The 16,990-nt window shown below is 42.6% G+C and overlaps 1 protein-coding gene across 2 annotated transcripts in view; it reads right to left on the reverse strand.

Moving 5' to 3' along the window:
• WIPI1 (WD repeat domain, phosphoinositide interacting 1) overlaps positions 1 to 16,029 on the reverse strand; it is a 48,431-nt gene extending 32,402 nt beyond the window's left edge. The window contains exons 1-2 of one of the 2 annotated variants that reach the window (XM_032209548.1): positions 15,949 to 16,029; positions 1,569 to 1,651 (exon numbers count right to left, since the gene is read on the reverse strand). Coding sequence is in view for 1 of the 2 variants with exons in the window: in XM_032209547.1 (XP_032065438.1) it covers positions 1,569 to 1,651; positions 15,733 to 15,800 (151 nt within the window). In the remaining variant the exon portion in view is untranslated. Of the gene's footprint in view, positions 1 to 1,568; positions 1,652 to 15,732; positions 15,903 to 15,948 lie in introns of those variants that run through there. The other variant, XM_032209547.1, reaches the window with a different exon arrangement.
• Positions 16,030 to 16,990: the final 961 nt, after the last annotated feature.

Raw genomic sequence — 16,990 nt, forward strand, 5'->3', positions numbered from 1 at the left:
GAGGCTCCGCATGGCCATTTTGGTGAAGGGGCAGAGCTTTGGGAGGCAAAAAAAATGCTGTTTTAGATGTATAAGACGCATCCAGATTTTCAGCCTCTTTTTTGAGGGAAAAAGGCGCATCTTATACTTTAAAAATACATTATGTTTTAAGTGATGCGTTTTCTTTATGGTTTCTGCTTATTTCTGCATTTTTGGGAGAGCTAAATCTTGGGAAGCAGCATTATCTATTCATTTTGAATTTTGTAAGTGGAACTCCATGGGAAATATTCCTGTGGTCAAATCTACACTATGTTTGGCTATTTAAGTGTAACTTAGTAACAATCAAATATGAAAAAGAAAAGTAGTTGCATGGAAACAATTTAACAGAAACAACAGTTCTAAAATGGCTGGAATAAGATTCAATGAACTCACTCACTAAAATAATATTTATCTGATGTGGGTGCAATCTCATGAAGTAGGAGAATAGCCCTTGACCCATTCCCAACTCATGCACTCAAGAAAGCTCAAGAATGTGAAAAGTTCCATTTCTGCCTTCTATAAAACAAACTTGCAGTTCTATATCAACCAAAGCTAGATCAACTAGGATTAATCTTAATTATAGTTAGCAAAATCAGTTAAATTCAAAACGCAATTAAGCTAGCTTGCATTTAATAATAATAACACTTAAAATTTACTTGTACAATTCGTTTGGACAAAACACTAAACTATGCTAAGTCTAAAACAGAAACTTCCAATTTCTAGGCTGCTATGCTAGAGACATTACTAGTGCCACTCCCATAAACTCAATGGTAGCATAATATGTATCAGGATGCAGTTATTCTGTGCTAAACAGACCTGATTTACTTAGATCTAACTGCATTGTGTTTAGGAATAAAGGCTCTTTATGTTTCAGCCATCTGCTTATAATCACCTCTTCTTCCACCTCATGAATTGTGCTTTCTCAGCAATGACCTTGCCTCAAATAAAGGCAAATATACATGTCCCAGGCTAATGTTGCAGGATCCAACCAGAGTCAATCACTGGGACCAGAGGTTTAGTCCTCTAAACTTTCAGACTCTGGTCCTCCTGAGGGAACATCTCCCCCCCCCCTCTCTGTGCACTGCCCTGTTCTCAATCATCTTATTTTAAAAAATTATAATAAAATAATTTGTTTTCCTGAATAACTAAATGAACAAGCAGAGTGTTTTTTAACTTATTTGTTTAATTGGGTTTCTTTTTATCTTGTTTTAGGATGTGTGGAAAACAGATCATGTTTTATGGTCATATTTACACAGAAATATTGATAACTCAAAAAGGTTCACAAGCTTTTTAATCAACACTGATACTGGTATCAAACTGTAAAAGAATTTCCCACACTGTTTTGATTTATTTAGCATGCAACTGTCCCTTTAACACAGCTGCATCTGGATGGCTGCTTGAATACAAGTAAGGCCGCCGCCGAGAAATGTCATCTGTTTTCTAGCAGGAAATAGAAAATGAATTGCTCATTTGGGGCACATTAATGTGCTACAATGCAGAATAAAAATTATCATCAACTACTATTTTGCCAAAACACACAACGGACTTACTGCTTTCATGGACCTGATCCAGCTGTTCCACAGAACTCAGAGAAAAAAGTCTGTATCCAGTTTTGGTTCCAATGGCCAAGGAACTAGAGAAGACAAAAATGACACTAATTACATGCAGCAAAATACACACACACCCTTCATGGATTACTGCCTTCTTGTGGCGAAGGAGCTTGTGTAGCTCAATGAAACTATGAGCTATGCCCTACAGGGCCACCCAAGACAGACAGGTCATAGCAGAGAGCTATGACAAAACGGGATCCACTGGAGAAGGAAATGGCAACCCACTCCAGTATCTTTGCCATGAAAACCCCATCGACAGTACCAAAAGGCCAAAATGCCTGGAGGAATGTTGTCCATGGGGTCACGAGGGGTCAGACATGACTTCACAACTAACAAGAAGAAGATATGCCCCATATAAAACACTCTTGGAATATTTGGGTATTTTTTCCACAAAGAGATATAGTGGAAGACTAATTAGGAACCACAGGCATGTCACTCTGAATATATGAAAAAAAATCAGACAATATAAAGAAATAGTTGTCACACTAATTCAGTTGTTTGAAGACAGAGTTATGGAAAAGTCCTTGAGAAATCATTTTGCCCATGAGTGGATCAAACACTTTTTAAAGAATTATTATTAGAAATACTAAAATATATAAAGAACAAGGAGTAAGATGTTTTTCATGAAACTACTCTGAAAACAAAAAAATGGAAAGCAAAATAAAAGCCAAGGAAAGAGAAAAATAATGAAGAATGAATGGAAGATGATACAGCTTTGAGCAAATTATTAATGAGAAGCCAGATTTCTGCCACTAAAGTTAAACACGAGATAATCAAACACAGTACCACATTTCCCTCATGATTTTTTTTCTTGGCAAGTTAGTAAAATGCTCTTAATGCATTTTTATATTTAAACAAAATACCAAAATCCAAAAAATGAAAAAAGGCTGAAAATGTAATTCTTTCCAAGTGAGGCCATTTTGTCATTAATATTTCAGTCTTGGTGTTTATTATTATGTATGATCACAGATCAAAACAGTACGACAGCATTAAAAATAAAAAATATATTATCGATAACATTTTTTAATTGGCTGCTCATGGGGCCATCCCTCCTCCAACTGATTTATTGGGCTATTTCTGCAGAAAAATACAATTACTGCAGAATGCAAAACTGCAGAAAAAACAATTACTGCCTATCTGCCTTCCTGAGGACCTGTACACTGCACGATTCAAAAAGAGGGCAGTGAAAATATTTACAGACTCTTCGCATCCTGGACATAAATTGTTTCAACTCCTACCCTCAAAACCAAGACTAGGCACAAGAACAGTTTTTCCCCGAACGCCATCACTCAGCTAAACAAATAATTCTCTTACCACTGTCAAACTATTCACTAAGGCTGCATTACTATTGCTATTAGTCTTCTCATCATTCCTATCACCCATTTCCTCCCACTTATGACTGCAGGACTGCAACTTTGTGGCTTGTATCCTTACTATTTATATTTATATTGATTGTTTCCTGATTGCTTATTTGTACCCTATGACTATCATTAAGTGTTGTACCTTATGATTCTTGACAAATCTATCTTGTCCTTTTACGTACAGAGAGCATATGCATCAAAGACAAATTCCTTGTGTGTGCAATCACACTTGGTCAATAAAGAATTCTATTCTATTCTAGTTGCTTAATCAGGCTATATCTGAATCTGAGACAAATATAGGTATTATTGTCTACTCTCACCTGAACTGAATGGGATACAGATTTTGTGCTGAACAGAAAAGAAATCCCTGAGATTTGATATTAAGTGCAGGACAATTCAATAATCAGAGCTGATGCAACTAATCTCCAAAAGGCAGCCAGTCTATTTTATGATCTTGTTGCCATTACCAACTGCCATCAAGCTTCCATAACAACATTTAACAGCATTTATCTTGTTTGATGTTAATAGGAATTATAGTACTTTCTCTAAAGAGCTACTTCCAAATGCAAGATGCTGTAGAAAGTTTATCTATTCTATTCTTTCTTATTCTCTATTCCTAGCATGTACAGAAAGATTAAAATATTTGGGTTAGATTCTTACATCCTCAAGGATCACACAAATACTTAATCCATGTCATTGAAATAACTGATCTGTTTGGATAGCTTCAAATAAGCAGAATAGCTTCAAAGGAACTGCAAAAACAACACAGAACACACATAGATTTGAATGAATTTGAAAAGCTAATTCAAAATATGGAGTGTTTGCATATTTACTTTATTTACTAATTGCTGGTAAAATATGACTCAGAAATCAAAGAACGACTACTGTACAAAGAACTAATCTCTACAAATTGTTTCGCATTCAGGAGATATATTTACCTTGGTTGATCACCTTATGCAAGAGGATCTCATATGACATCAAATATACCGTAAGACTAAAGGAAGGACTAATGAATAGATGCTGGATGGAGATCCAGCTTTCAGAATTAAGTGCTATCTGAATAGTTATCCAGCTGAATATTCACAGAAAGTTAACAGATCCTGGGAGAATGCCAAATAGTCAGCCATAATTAATTTTGTTGCCACCCAATTTGAAAATTCATATGAATAATCCCCATTAACAGCACCATTTAAAATGCAAATATGTTATTTACAGCAAAGTTGCTACATACAGATTCTCCATTTGCTAAGTATTTGATTGCAAACCTTTTTTGGTTCGTGTGCACTCAGGGAGTGCAGGGGGGTTGTGCCGGGCGTGCCACATCCATAATGCTATGTGCACGAACAGCGCTCCCCCCCCATTTTTGGTAAGCTTTTTTTACCCTCCCCAGGCTTCGGAGGCTTTATAGGAGCCTGGGGAGGGCGAAACAGCCTCTTCTCCCCCCCGCCCCTCCCCCCCGGAGGCTTCAGGAGCTTTCCTGAAGCCTCCGGAGTGCGAAACTGACTTCTGGTTTGCTCGTAGGGCCGTTTTTTGCTGAAGGTCCTGAAGGTCTCTGAAGGCTCCGGAGGGCTAAAACCGGCCCTACGAGCAAACCGGAAGTCCATTCCTGAAGTTCCGGTTTGCCCGTAGGGCCGATTTTTCCGCAGGGTGAAAAATGGCCTCATAAGAAGGCCGAAGCATGCGCGTTGGCCAGCTGACAGGGCAATGCCTTGCATGCCCTGACAAATGGCTCCTTGTGCCACCTGTGGCACACGTGCCATAGGATTGCCATCATGGTTCTAGATTAAGAATGATTTTGCTATGGATCCTTTAATCACAAAGAAATATGTTTTTAAATGCCCTTGGCCACAAAGAAAGTTGTCCAAGCTATGGCCAAATAATCCTTAAACTTTGATTAAATTTGAAGATGAAAAATAATGTGGCAATCTAATTGGGGTACAAAGTGGCAGATTTCTGCCAACTAAAATCCTGACATCTTAAACTATTTGGGGAAGATACACGGCCACTTTTTCTTCTGTCATATTGTCTTTCTCAACAAACTTTTCAAAAATAGATTTCCAATTCTGGGATATTCCTGGGAAATGAAAGGATTTTAAAACCCAAAGCAGTTTCATTCCACTTTGCTTCAATCCTGCAGAAACATCTCAAGCTGTATGCCTATAGCTAGAACTGAGAGTAGTGAACCACTTCATTAGCACAGCTATCCGAAAAAGGACTGAGCTAGGACTGAGCAAACTTCTGATAGAAGAAAACATTTCTATAATTGATATCTCACTTTTCTTTCAGAAAAGACAAGCTTGATTCCTACACAGTTAATTGATATAGTGGTCTGAGTTTTTGCTTTAGTCTGAGGTTATACTACAGCATTAGACTATGGCCTTAATCTTATATACTACTAGCTGATAATCCGGCGTTGCCCCGGTATTTATTTATAGGGGGGAAATGTCCGGCCAAACGTAATTTCTAATATTGAATTTTCCCCCTTACCAGAGGGAGCCCCCTTGTGGAGTACTGTGAAGCCGTTACTATGGCAACTCCACTGCACTGTACAATAGAAGCCATTTTACAGCAGTACAGTAGAAGCCATTTTAAGGCACAGGCTGTATCTTAACAGAACACATATCCCGAGGGGTGTAAGGGGTCTCTTACCACCATAGTATTTTTTTCCAGAGAGTAAGTCATCTGTGTACCAAGTTTGGTTGAAATTGCTAGAGGCATTCCAGAGTTATGCTGGAATACACACACACACACACACACACACACACACACACACACACACACACAAACTTCTGTAAGTAATTAAAAAAAAACCACCACATGGCAGTTTGAATATAACAGTTATTTTTATTTATTTGCAGTTTATGAACAAGAAAGTTTATGCTGTCACAAGAACCTGTTTTTCTGCAAAAGGCTACTGTATTTTGGGTTTTGTTATGCAACTATGAAGCTGCTGTTGTTATTTAAAAAAATTAAATACACTGTACTTACACTGTGTGGTTTAGACAAATTCAGTTTTCCTATCTTGATTCACCACAATATCCTACACAAAACTAAGATATTTTAGCCTAGATTTTTCATCTGTTGAAGTTAAATTTCCCTACAATGTAAAATCTATATACATGTGATTTTACAAAGCTATATTACAAAGAAACAATTTGCTAGTTTACTACATTTCCAAGTCAATTCTGGTACATATCCTATTCATAGTAGAGTAAATAGAAACAACTTTGGCACAACTGGAATTTTAGTACATAAAAGGCACACTCACAAAATTACTTTACAAAACTTTTGAATAATGGAAAAGTTCTATTTATGAGAAACAAACTAGATTTTTGGAAAACTTATACCATCCCGGTGAAGCTTTTGAAGAGGCCAAAGACAGTTCTGTAAAATGACGCTAAAGGTTGGTGCAAGATTTCTTCCTTTTTTTCTTTATATGTAAGTAAAGACACCCTCAACTTACAACTGAACCTGAAATTACAGTCATAAATTGTTGCAGTGTTAAGTCAAGGCAACATATGATCAAATCTGATTTTATGATATGCAGCAGTCACTAAGTGAACACAATAGTCATTAAGTGAATCCATTTTCTCCAATTAGTATGTTTGTCAAATTTTGTGACAAAAAATATCACAAATTGCAATCATGTGACTGAAAGATGCTGCAAAGGACCATGAAAGTGAGCCAGTTTTTAATACCCAAAATACGATCATATGATCAGGGGGGGATAGGGAGAACCACAGTATGTAGTTGTTGTAACTTCCAAAATGGGTAAGTAGCTCTGGGGGAGATATGTTGTCATGTTGAATGGTTGTTAAACAATCGGTCATAATTGAGGATTATCTGTAAATAAGTAAGTAAATAGAGGCAAAAACATCAATAGCACTTAGATTTATATACCACTTTGCAGTGCTTTACAGCCTTCTCTAAGCGGTTTACAGAAAGAATGTTGGCCTTACCTGAACGTGTCTTTTAAGAGGAAGGGAGGGAGTGGTCACATGTGGGTATTCTCAAAGCCTGATTGGTCCAAAGACTGAGAGCAAACTCTTAAATACTGGTGCTTTCCAATCCTGGCCCAGTTTCCTCGAAGGCGAACGGTAGAACTGAAACAACAAACACAACAACAACCAAGCCCCCAGGGAACCACCCAGGCCCTCCCCTTGACCCCAAAGAAAACCCCAGGGCGGGTCGTTTACCACTCTCTCCCTTCCTCTTAAAAGACACGATCAGGTAAGACTAATGTTCTTTTTCCAGAGGAAGGGAGGGAGTGGTCACGTGTGGGACATACCCAAGCTTTAGTCCCAGAGAGGGAGAACAAGAAACCACTAAGGCCCAGGGAAGCATCGGCCGCCACCCTCTGCAAGACCCTCCGACCAAAGGACGTGTCCGCCGAAGCGAAGGCATCCAGACGATAATGTCAGATGAAAAGTGTTGGAGAAGCCCAAGTGGCCGCACAACAAATGTCCTCAAATGGAGCCCTCGTGGCCGACACCACCGTGGTCGCGGCACTCCTAGTAGAATGGGCCGTGATGCCCAACGGGGCCGGACGACCAGCTGCTCCATAGGCCTCCACAATGGCCTGATGCAACCAACAGCCAATGGTGGTCAAGGACACCCTAGAACCTAACATTCCCAGCTGGAACGAAACAAACAAGGCCTCCGACCTAAGGACCCCCTCGGTCCGCTGGAGGTAGATCCACAGAGCACGGCGCACGTCCAACCGATGCCAGAGCCTCTCCCTATCATTGGACGGGCCCGGGCAAAAGTCGGGCAGGACGATCTCCTGAGCCCTATGAAAGGGAGTGTTTACCTTCAGGATGAGGGTAGGATCAAGGCGAAGCACCACCCTGTCCTGGTGAAAATGGCACAGGTCGTCCCTGGAGGACAGAGCGCCCAGTTCTGAAATACGTCGGGCGGAGGTAACCGCCACTAGGAAAGCCACTTTCAGAGACAAGAACCGAAGATGAACAGACCGGAGAGGTTCGAACGGGGCCTCCGTCAACGCCCTGAGGACCAGGGGAAGATCCCATGTGGGGAACCTGTGGACGGGAGGAGGCCTAAGATTAGCCTAAGATTAGCCCTTCAGAAAATGCTTGATCAGGGGAACATGGGAGAGGGAAGCAGACCCCACCCCCCCCAGGACCGAAGACAAAGCTGCCACCTGGCGGCGCAACATATTCTGTGAAAGTCCGCCTTCAAGGCCCTTCTGCAGGAAATCCAAGACATTAGGAATAGTGGCCCTGTCAAGAGAAATACCAAGAGAACACCACCGGACAAAGGCCGCCCAAGTGGAATTGTAGATGCGGGTCACAGAAGGACGCCGAGACGCCTCGATGGTATGAATGACCCCGGAGGACAGGTTAGCCCCCTTCAGTATCTGCCGTTCAAGAGCCAAGCGGTAAGATGGAGCCACTGGGGCTCCAGGTGAAGCAGGACCCCCTGCTGCAAGATCACCTCCTCCCGCAGAATCCTCCATGGAGGAGACACCGACAGCTGGACCAGGTCTGCGAACCAAGGCCTCCTGGGCCAATAAGGAGCCACCATCATCTCTTGATGACATCCTGGTGAAGCCGCTCATCCTGGATGGGAATGCGCTCCTGGAGCTGCTTAAGCACATGACCATGGCCTGGTTAAAATAGGAGGCCGAGGCCGCGGACTTGATAGCCCATGCAGTGGCATTGAAGTTCTTTCTCAGCGCGCTTATCCTCCGGCTTCAACTTATCCGCCGCATCGCTGGATACCACCAGAAAGGAGGAGACCAGGGCAGGCACTGGAGTGTCAATGGCCGGCAACTGAACAGCCTGGGCAAAGGTCTGCTCCACGTTATAGTGCCGGTGGTCATTGCTCCCAGGATTCGAGAAATTGGAGGGATGCGCCCACTGGTTGGTCAGGACCTCCATAAATAAGGGAGGATCCGGAATCTCCTCCTTGTTTGTGGCCATGGCAGAAAACATGGCCATGTCAGGATCCCTAGGTGGAGGCACCAAAGGGTCCCCAGTTCCCACCTTGGTGGTTTTCCGTGCCTTGCCCAAGAGAATTTTGAACATGGCTGGGGCAAAGAGGCCCGAAGAAGCGGGCTCATCTAATGGGGCTGCACCCTCATCCTCCGAGAAACCCATGTCCTGGAGATTCTCCTCCCCCATGACCAAAGCCTCGCTAACCATGGAAGGGGATGTAGCCCGCCACTGGGCGTGGCCCAGGCCTCCATGCCTGGAAGAGAAGGAGCTTCTATCTCGCTGGGCAATGCCCCGCTAAATGGTAGCAGAAATTAGCCTTTTAAGACCTTCAGGGAGCTGATCCAAATCCTCTATATCACCATAGGCAGAACTAGGCCCCTGGGGAGCCAACCTGCGCGAGGGGTAGTATCCCCTAGACGTACCCTCCATAGGATCCCCTGAGTGGGAGGGAAAGGGGGACCCCCTCCTCCCGGAATAGGAGTGAAACCTGTCTGGGGAGGCCGAGGACGAAGAAGGACTAAATCCCCTAGGAGAGGAGCGGGCCGAAAGGGGCCTGAGGGGAGACCAGGACCTGTCCCTGGACGTAGGCCCAGCCGACTTAGCCTGTTTCTCCGCCCTGGCAAATGTTTTCTCGATGGTCTTGTGCCTTCTGGCCTACTCCCTCGTGGAGGATCGAGATGGGCGGTGGGCAGAGGAAGATCTCAGAGGGGGAACACCCGACTCCACCTCCTGCACCGGGCCTTCCTCACCCCCCGCTAGGCCTGCCCTGGGGGATCTCCATGCCCTCCTCCATTCCCCTACTCATGCTTCCAATGGAAAAGGAAGGAGGATTCCAAGCCGCTGTAGGCCCCATTGGGACCTGGGCCTGCAGTCCCAGTCGCTCACTAGGCCAAGGCAGAGCCCCCGCACCGGCCCCAATAGCCGCAGGTCAGAGCGCGATCCTCGCACACGTGGTGGCTAAACCAAAATGGCCGCCGGAACTTTCTTGCAAAAGCGGAGGCTGATTTGGGCTCCAGCGGCTCTGCCAGTCATCCAGGAGCCCACGCCAATATGGCCAAGGTCGGGGGAGGCCACGCGGCAGCCAGGCACGCACTCTCTCCCCCAGGAACACTTGCAGCAGTCGAAAGTAAAGGGGAATGCAGCAGCCGCCCGAATCAAGTAGTGGTTCGTGTGCGCCTCGTGGAGTCAAAGCCTTACAGATACCAAAAATGATACCTTAAAGACACCTTGCTTCCAGTGAGCAATATGTCCCTTACCCATTTAAGAAATGCAAATGCCTTTTATTTCTCCAGAATGAACTGACAGGAAAGTGATGTTGAATTTAACACACCAGCAACCTGAAACCTATGACAAATTTTAGTACTGGGATCTGAATCTTATTGTTTAGAACAATTTACAAATTGCCAGGCTCCCAGATTTGAACCGGATATAAAACAACAGTCACAAACCTGTAAAGCAGGAAATGTGATGCAAGAGAAAATTAAACACTGCAATGGCCTAAGACTGACAAATACATTCCACTAGATACAGCTCCAAGAGGGCCTAAAAAGGAAGGCTCCCAATGACAACAGTGACTGTACTATTACTAAGAAATATATAAGCAATAGCAGCAGCTTCAAAACTAACTGAGTAACTTACACTTCATGTCTAAAATAGATGAGCTCAACCAGAGTTCATGTTTCTTATCAGTTCACAATCCAATTAAAAGCGGGGGTGGGTGGGTATTGGAAAGGAGAGAGCAAAATTCTAGAAAATTCATATTAAATAGCCTCTTCTTAAATATATTTTAGTTTCAGATAAAAATGAGCTACTGCTTTGGATCTGAATTCATTACCAATTCCAGAGCCACTTTTATCCATGAAAACCAACATGTCCTTTGAAAATTATTTGTTGACAACCCTTCTAATTAATTGTATTTAAAATGTTTCTTTTTTAAAAATGGAATTGTGTCTAAACTGACAGGTACCAAAGGCAGTCTTTACACGAATCTAGTTGCCATGTTTGGGAATGTGTAAAACTTTCCAGTGAGAAATAAACTGACTATGACTGGAAAAAAAAGTTATGTGTTGGCTTCCTTCAAACTAACTTCCAGCATCATTCTAAAGAGGGAGAGTCAGGATGCACTGCGAAATATTCCTGAATACACAATTTTTACTCTAAATAGACAGCTTGCACGAATATAGGTTATCCTCAACTTACCACCTCAACGGAGCCCACAATTTCTGTGGCTAAACAAGAGACTTGTTAAGTGAGTTTTGCTCCATTTTATGACATTTCTTGCCGCCGTTGTTAAACGAATCACTGCAGTTGTTAAAGGTTAGTAACATGGTTACTAACTTGCGTCTTTGCCCTACCCAACTGACATAGGCTGAAAATCCAGGGAAGATCACCATCATTCTTTCAAAGATGGCAGAAGGAAAACTCCCAACACCTGGAAGAGGACCCAGGAAGCATTGTGGCACAAGCTGACTTTCTTTAGAAGCCAAGACTAAGGTACAAATACTCCTTCATTTACAACAGTTCATTTAGTAACGTTTGAAGTCACAAAGGCACTGGAAAAAGTGACTTATGACCATTTTCACACTTGCGACAATGGTTGCATCCCCGTGGTCACATGATTTACATACAGGTTTTTGACAACTGACTCACATTTATGACAGTTGCAGTGTCCTGGGGTGAAGTGATCCCCTTGTGTGACCTTCTGACAGGCAACGTCAACGGGGAAACCAGATTCACTTAACCGTGTAACCGTGTTAATTTAAAAACTAATTTAAGAACTAATTTAACTTAACAAATGTGGTGAGAAAAATCATAAAATGAGGCAAAACTCACTTAACAAATTTCTCGCTTAACAAATTTTGGGCTCAGTTGTGGTCATAAGTTGTGGTCATAAGTTGTGGACTACCTAGATCACCTGAATAGTATTTTATTAGCTATGCCATTAGCTATGATGGCAAATCTTTTTGGTACCGAGCGCCCAAATGGGAATGCATGTGTATGTGAGCGTGTGCATGCGCATGCGCCGGAGCACTGGAAACCCAAAGACCAGTTGGCTGGACTGTGCATGCCTGTATTTTGGCCCATTTTGGATGTTTTTGGGGCCGTTTATGACCCCCCAAATACCCCCCAAAATGGCCTGAAAACAGCTTGAAAAATGGCCTGGGCTTTGGCCGTTTTTCGTGCTGTTTTCAGTCCGTTTTCTGGTGCCTAAGAAAACCAGCTGGCTGGTGCGCTGGAAACCATAAGAGCACGCGGCGGCAGAGCAAATGCCAAGAGAGAGGGCTGTCCTTGACACCTCTGTCACACGTGCCGCAGGTTCGCCATCACGGAGCTATGCTTTGTTAAACTCTAGGTATAGGAACTAAGCTCCAGATCAAGTAAAGAACACATAGCTTTCATGCCAAGATACAGTACTAGATTCAAGCTTAGCAACTCTCAACCTGATATCAGTATTCGAATATTTGAGGGGCTGCCACAAAGAAAAAGGGGACAACTTATTTTCTAAAGCACTGAATGGAGAACAAGAAAAAATGGGTGGAAATTAATCAAGGAGAGAACCAACTTAAAAATAAAGAGACATTTCCTGACAGTGAGAACAATTAACCAGTGGAATGGCTTGTCTTCAGAAGTTGTGGGTGCTCCATCACGGGAAGTTTTTAAGAGATTGAACAACCACTTGTCTCAAATGGTATACGGTTTCCTGAGACCTCCAAGGCCCCTTCCAACTCTGTTATTCTGTTAAATCAAGCTAAGGAAATGGTTTTTTTTCTCATACAAGTTAACTGTACTGGCTATCAGTATATCTCAGTCTTATGCAGTTTCAAAAATCACCCACGATTGCTTGTGAAGAACCTCCAGAGTCACAGGCAACTAGGAAGAAACATTAAATAACTGGTTGATCTCCACTTTACTACTTCTGACTCTTTAGGGACCACAAGCTAGAAAAGGAACACAGTAGACCTTTAATTTGATCCAGCAAGGCAATTTCTTTTTCTTTCTTGTTCTTTTTCTCGCTTGTATATAATATATATTCCAATTTCTGATTCAAATTTCATATTGTTTTGAGTAACGTTTTATTGAACAGAAATCAAAATTGCTACAAAAAGAAACTCTAACATTGATATCTGAGAGAATGAAGATGTTAAGGAGGTAAAATTTCTTTTATCCAATTCTAAAAACACGAAAAAATGGGTAGTCCTTGACTTACGACCCCAACAGGGACCAAAATTTCTGTTGTTAAGTTAGTTTTGCCCCATTTTAAGACCATCCTGGCCACAGTTCTTAAGTAAATCACTGCAATTGCTAGGTTACTAACACAGTTGTTAAGTAGATCCAGCTTCTCCATTGACTTTGTCAGAAGATCACAAAAGGTGATCACATGACCCCAGAGCTCTGTAACCATCATAAATATGAACCAGTTGCCAAGCTTCCTAATTTTGATCACGTGACCACAGTGATGCTGCAAAGTCGTAAGTGTGAAAAATGGCAATAAGTCACTTTTTTCAGTGCTGTTGTAAATTTGAATGGGCACTAAATGAATGATTGCTAATCGAGGTCTATCTGTATCCCGACCATTCTAGCAAGCTAACCCAGAAGGTGCTATGCCTCTTAAAATAATTTGTAATACACAAATCGAACAAACTGAAGCTTTGCACATATCAACAATATCAAATATTATCAACATGTCAACTTTTTGTTAGTTTTGAATCTATTATATATTCCCTTCTTTTCTTGTACTTTCCCAAAATAACAAGATATTTCCTGTTGACTTTTCTTTCAGTGGTTTAGATGCTTCATTTCTACCACTATTACTTAATAGTACCCTCTTAAAGCCAAATGAGGGTACATCTTTCTCCACATTTTTAAAAGTAATGCCTACATTCGCAGAACTACTATGAATTGCTCCATATCCTGCAAGTTTCAGCTCATTTATATTAGAATAAATTTACTTTCTGTCACCATGACAATTTAAGGCTGGCTTTAATTTAACCGATTGTGGGTACAACTGGGGGAAAAGCTTTTTGGAGTCACATGGCAAGTGAATAACCATATAAAACTCAGCAAAAAATAAAATAAAACACTATGCCAAATCTTTGTTTGCACAAATATATGAAATCATATCAATTTAAAATTATGCCAGTTCTAATATTAGCACCCAAAAAGTGATCTATATCAAATTTCTCAAAACTGTTAACATATATTTTTGGTTTATTATAGTACACAAAATTTTTAAGCTGGGTGGATCAATTACAGCTTCCCACAACTTGTTTCAAAATAAGTATGCAACAAGTAAAAAGGATATGACTACTTACATACCTATCACACTATTCTGTAGGCAATATTATGCAACTGCAGGGGGGGAAAGGCAGGATATTCCATGATAGCACTCTACTACAACAATAGTTCTCAACCTTTTCTTCCATTATCGATCCTCTTTAAATCTCTTTTGTGGCCACCACCCCCAGATTTAATTCAAGATTTAAATCATAACATTTCTTCAAGCCTTCACACGCCCCAATGATAACATCGTGTCATCCCCTTCTCTTCCATAGGTTGAGAACCACTGCTCTACAAGTTACCTGACCAATAGCAACAGAGACACTAAAGATTTTATACTAAGAAAATGTCTGTTTTCTTCTATTTTAAAGCTCCTTCATTCAGGAAGACACAGTTCCTCCCCCCCCCCAGGCATCTTTCCAGTTAGCCTTTTTAAACAAATGTTTCACCTGTGTAGACATAACAACACAGATACAGAGCACAAAACACAGATGCAGTATTTCTTTTCTGTTCCATCCTTCCTTCCTTCCTTTCTTTTACTTTCCAGTTATAAACAAGACTTTCTTTGACACTTGGACCATGGGATGATACAAAAGAGAAGAAAAGAAAACAGCACCCAGGAACACCATTAGTACAAAAAGTATGGAAAGAGAAATATACAGCTTCTGGCTTCGAATTTTTTTAAAGTACCAATGTATTCACAAGCTGGTGGGAGGCGATCATAAATAGAACCCCGAAAACTGGAACAATCTCGAGGTTCATTCAGATCTCCCCAATACCACTTTTGGTTTTTTTTAAAGTGGGCGAGAAAGGGAAACGCAGCCACACAAGGGAGAATCCACAAACACCTTCTGAATTGAAGTACCCCCACCAGCCACCGCTCCAAAAGCTATCCTCTTGGATAAGCTGTTGTTTGCAACAGGCTGTTTTTGTTCCAATAACTGACAGAAAGGACAGATTGAAAACTAAACGAATAGCCTATCGAACAACCTCCGGATCTTTATAAGCAGGTCTAAAACAGCAACAGAGTGGTCAATGCTTGGAATGCACTATCTGACTCTGTTGTTACATCCCCAAACCCCCATAACTTTAACCTTAGACTCTCTACCGTGGACCTCACCCCATTCCTAAGAGGTCTGTAAGGAGGCGGGCATAAGCGCATCCCTGTCCTACTGTCCCCATTTATTTGTCCCCATTTCCTGTGTTCTTATTCATATTTATTCTTATTCCTGTTATCTTGTACATGAGTGACAAACTAAATAAATAAAATAAATAAATTAAATAATTTAAATAAATAAAATAAAATAAATAAAAAGAAACAGCCGGCGAGGGACCAAATGGGTGACTTTTCTTAATCCCGCCATTTCTCCCTTTTCTCCAGCCTAGGTTGCGTGCCACTTCTTCCCTTCCATTATATATCCCTATCCGATCCCCCACCCCTGCCTTATTCCAGTTCTCCTTCTCCTCTCCCTCGTCCTCCCTCCCTGGGTCCCATCCCTATTTACGTACGTGCAGTCCTGGTTATAGGAAAAGCAGGTGAGGGCCTCCCGCTCCCCTTCCCCGCCGGCGGCCTCCATAAGCAGCGACAGCCCTGAATCCTCGGCCTCGATTTCACCCGGGTCAAGCGCGGAGCTCAGGATCTCCCGCCGGCCTCCCTCCCTCCCTCCCTCCCACTCGCTTGTCACCGTTCCCGGCGCCGGATCGGCAACAGAAGAAACAAGTCACCTAACCACGGCCGGTCGGAAAGGCGGGGCCTTTCGACCTGCCCGCGGTTCGCTATTGGGCGAGGCTGTTCGAACTCGCCACCTCGGCCTCGCCGCCGCCAACCGGATTCAAGCTTTTGACCGCACTCGGGAGGCGAAGCTCCCAAGCCCCGCCCACGACGCCAACAGGGCCGGCGGTGGTTGGACGAGGAGGTGGAAACAGCTGACAGTGGCCACGTGGTTTTGTTATGGTTGCATCAGACTGGAGCCGGGACAAGAGTGGGCGGCAGGTGGGCCCGGAAGGGCTGAGGTGGCAGCCGGTCGTTCTGACTGGAGCTCTGCGCTTGGAGCCTGATCTACGCCGGAGTATAAGACGGAGCAATCGCCTCCTCCAGACGCACGTCACGCTTGGGACGATATTGTGGGTGTGCAGTTCTTTACTCCACTAAGAGCTTTGTGCTGAATAAAACATGAGACTTAGACTTAAAATAACTTCATTGTCGCTTTGAATGTACACTAATCGGCGTACATTAAAATAAAATTTCTGTTGTATACAGCTCTCAAAGGGTCACCACCTCCAATATACACCACATAAATATGACTTTAAGGGATGTGGTGGCTCAGTGGCTAAGAAGCTGAGCATGTTGATCAGAAAGGTCGGTAGTTCGGTGGTTTGAATCCCTAATGTCCCGTAACAGAGTGAGCTCCTATTACTTGTCCCAGCTTCTGTCAACCTAGCAGTTCGAAAGCACATAAAAAATTCAAGTACAAAAATAGGAACCACTTTGGTGGGAAGGTAACAGGTTCTGTGGGTTTAATAACGCCGGCCACATGACCAGGGAGACATCTTCAGACAATGCTGGCTCTTTGGCTTTGAAATGGAGGTAAGCACCGCCCCCTAGAGTCAGGAGCGACTAGCACTTATGTGCGAGGGTAACTTTACCTTTAAACTACCGCTAGACAGAGAGACAGACACAAAATTAAATTCACACCCTCAATCACGAAAACTCACTGTGATGAGCCAATTGCTGCACCTCAGCCCAAATTTGACATATATTTCTGGA

Source organism: Thamnophis elegans, chromosome 2, assembly GCF_009769535.1.
Source record: "Thamnophis elegans isolate rThaEle1 chromosome 2, rThaEle1.pri, whole genome shotgun sequence".
NCBI lineage: Eukaryota > Metazoa > Chordata > Lepidosauria > Squamata > Colubridae > Thamnophis > Thamnophis elegans.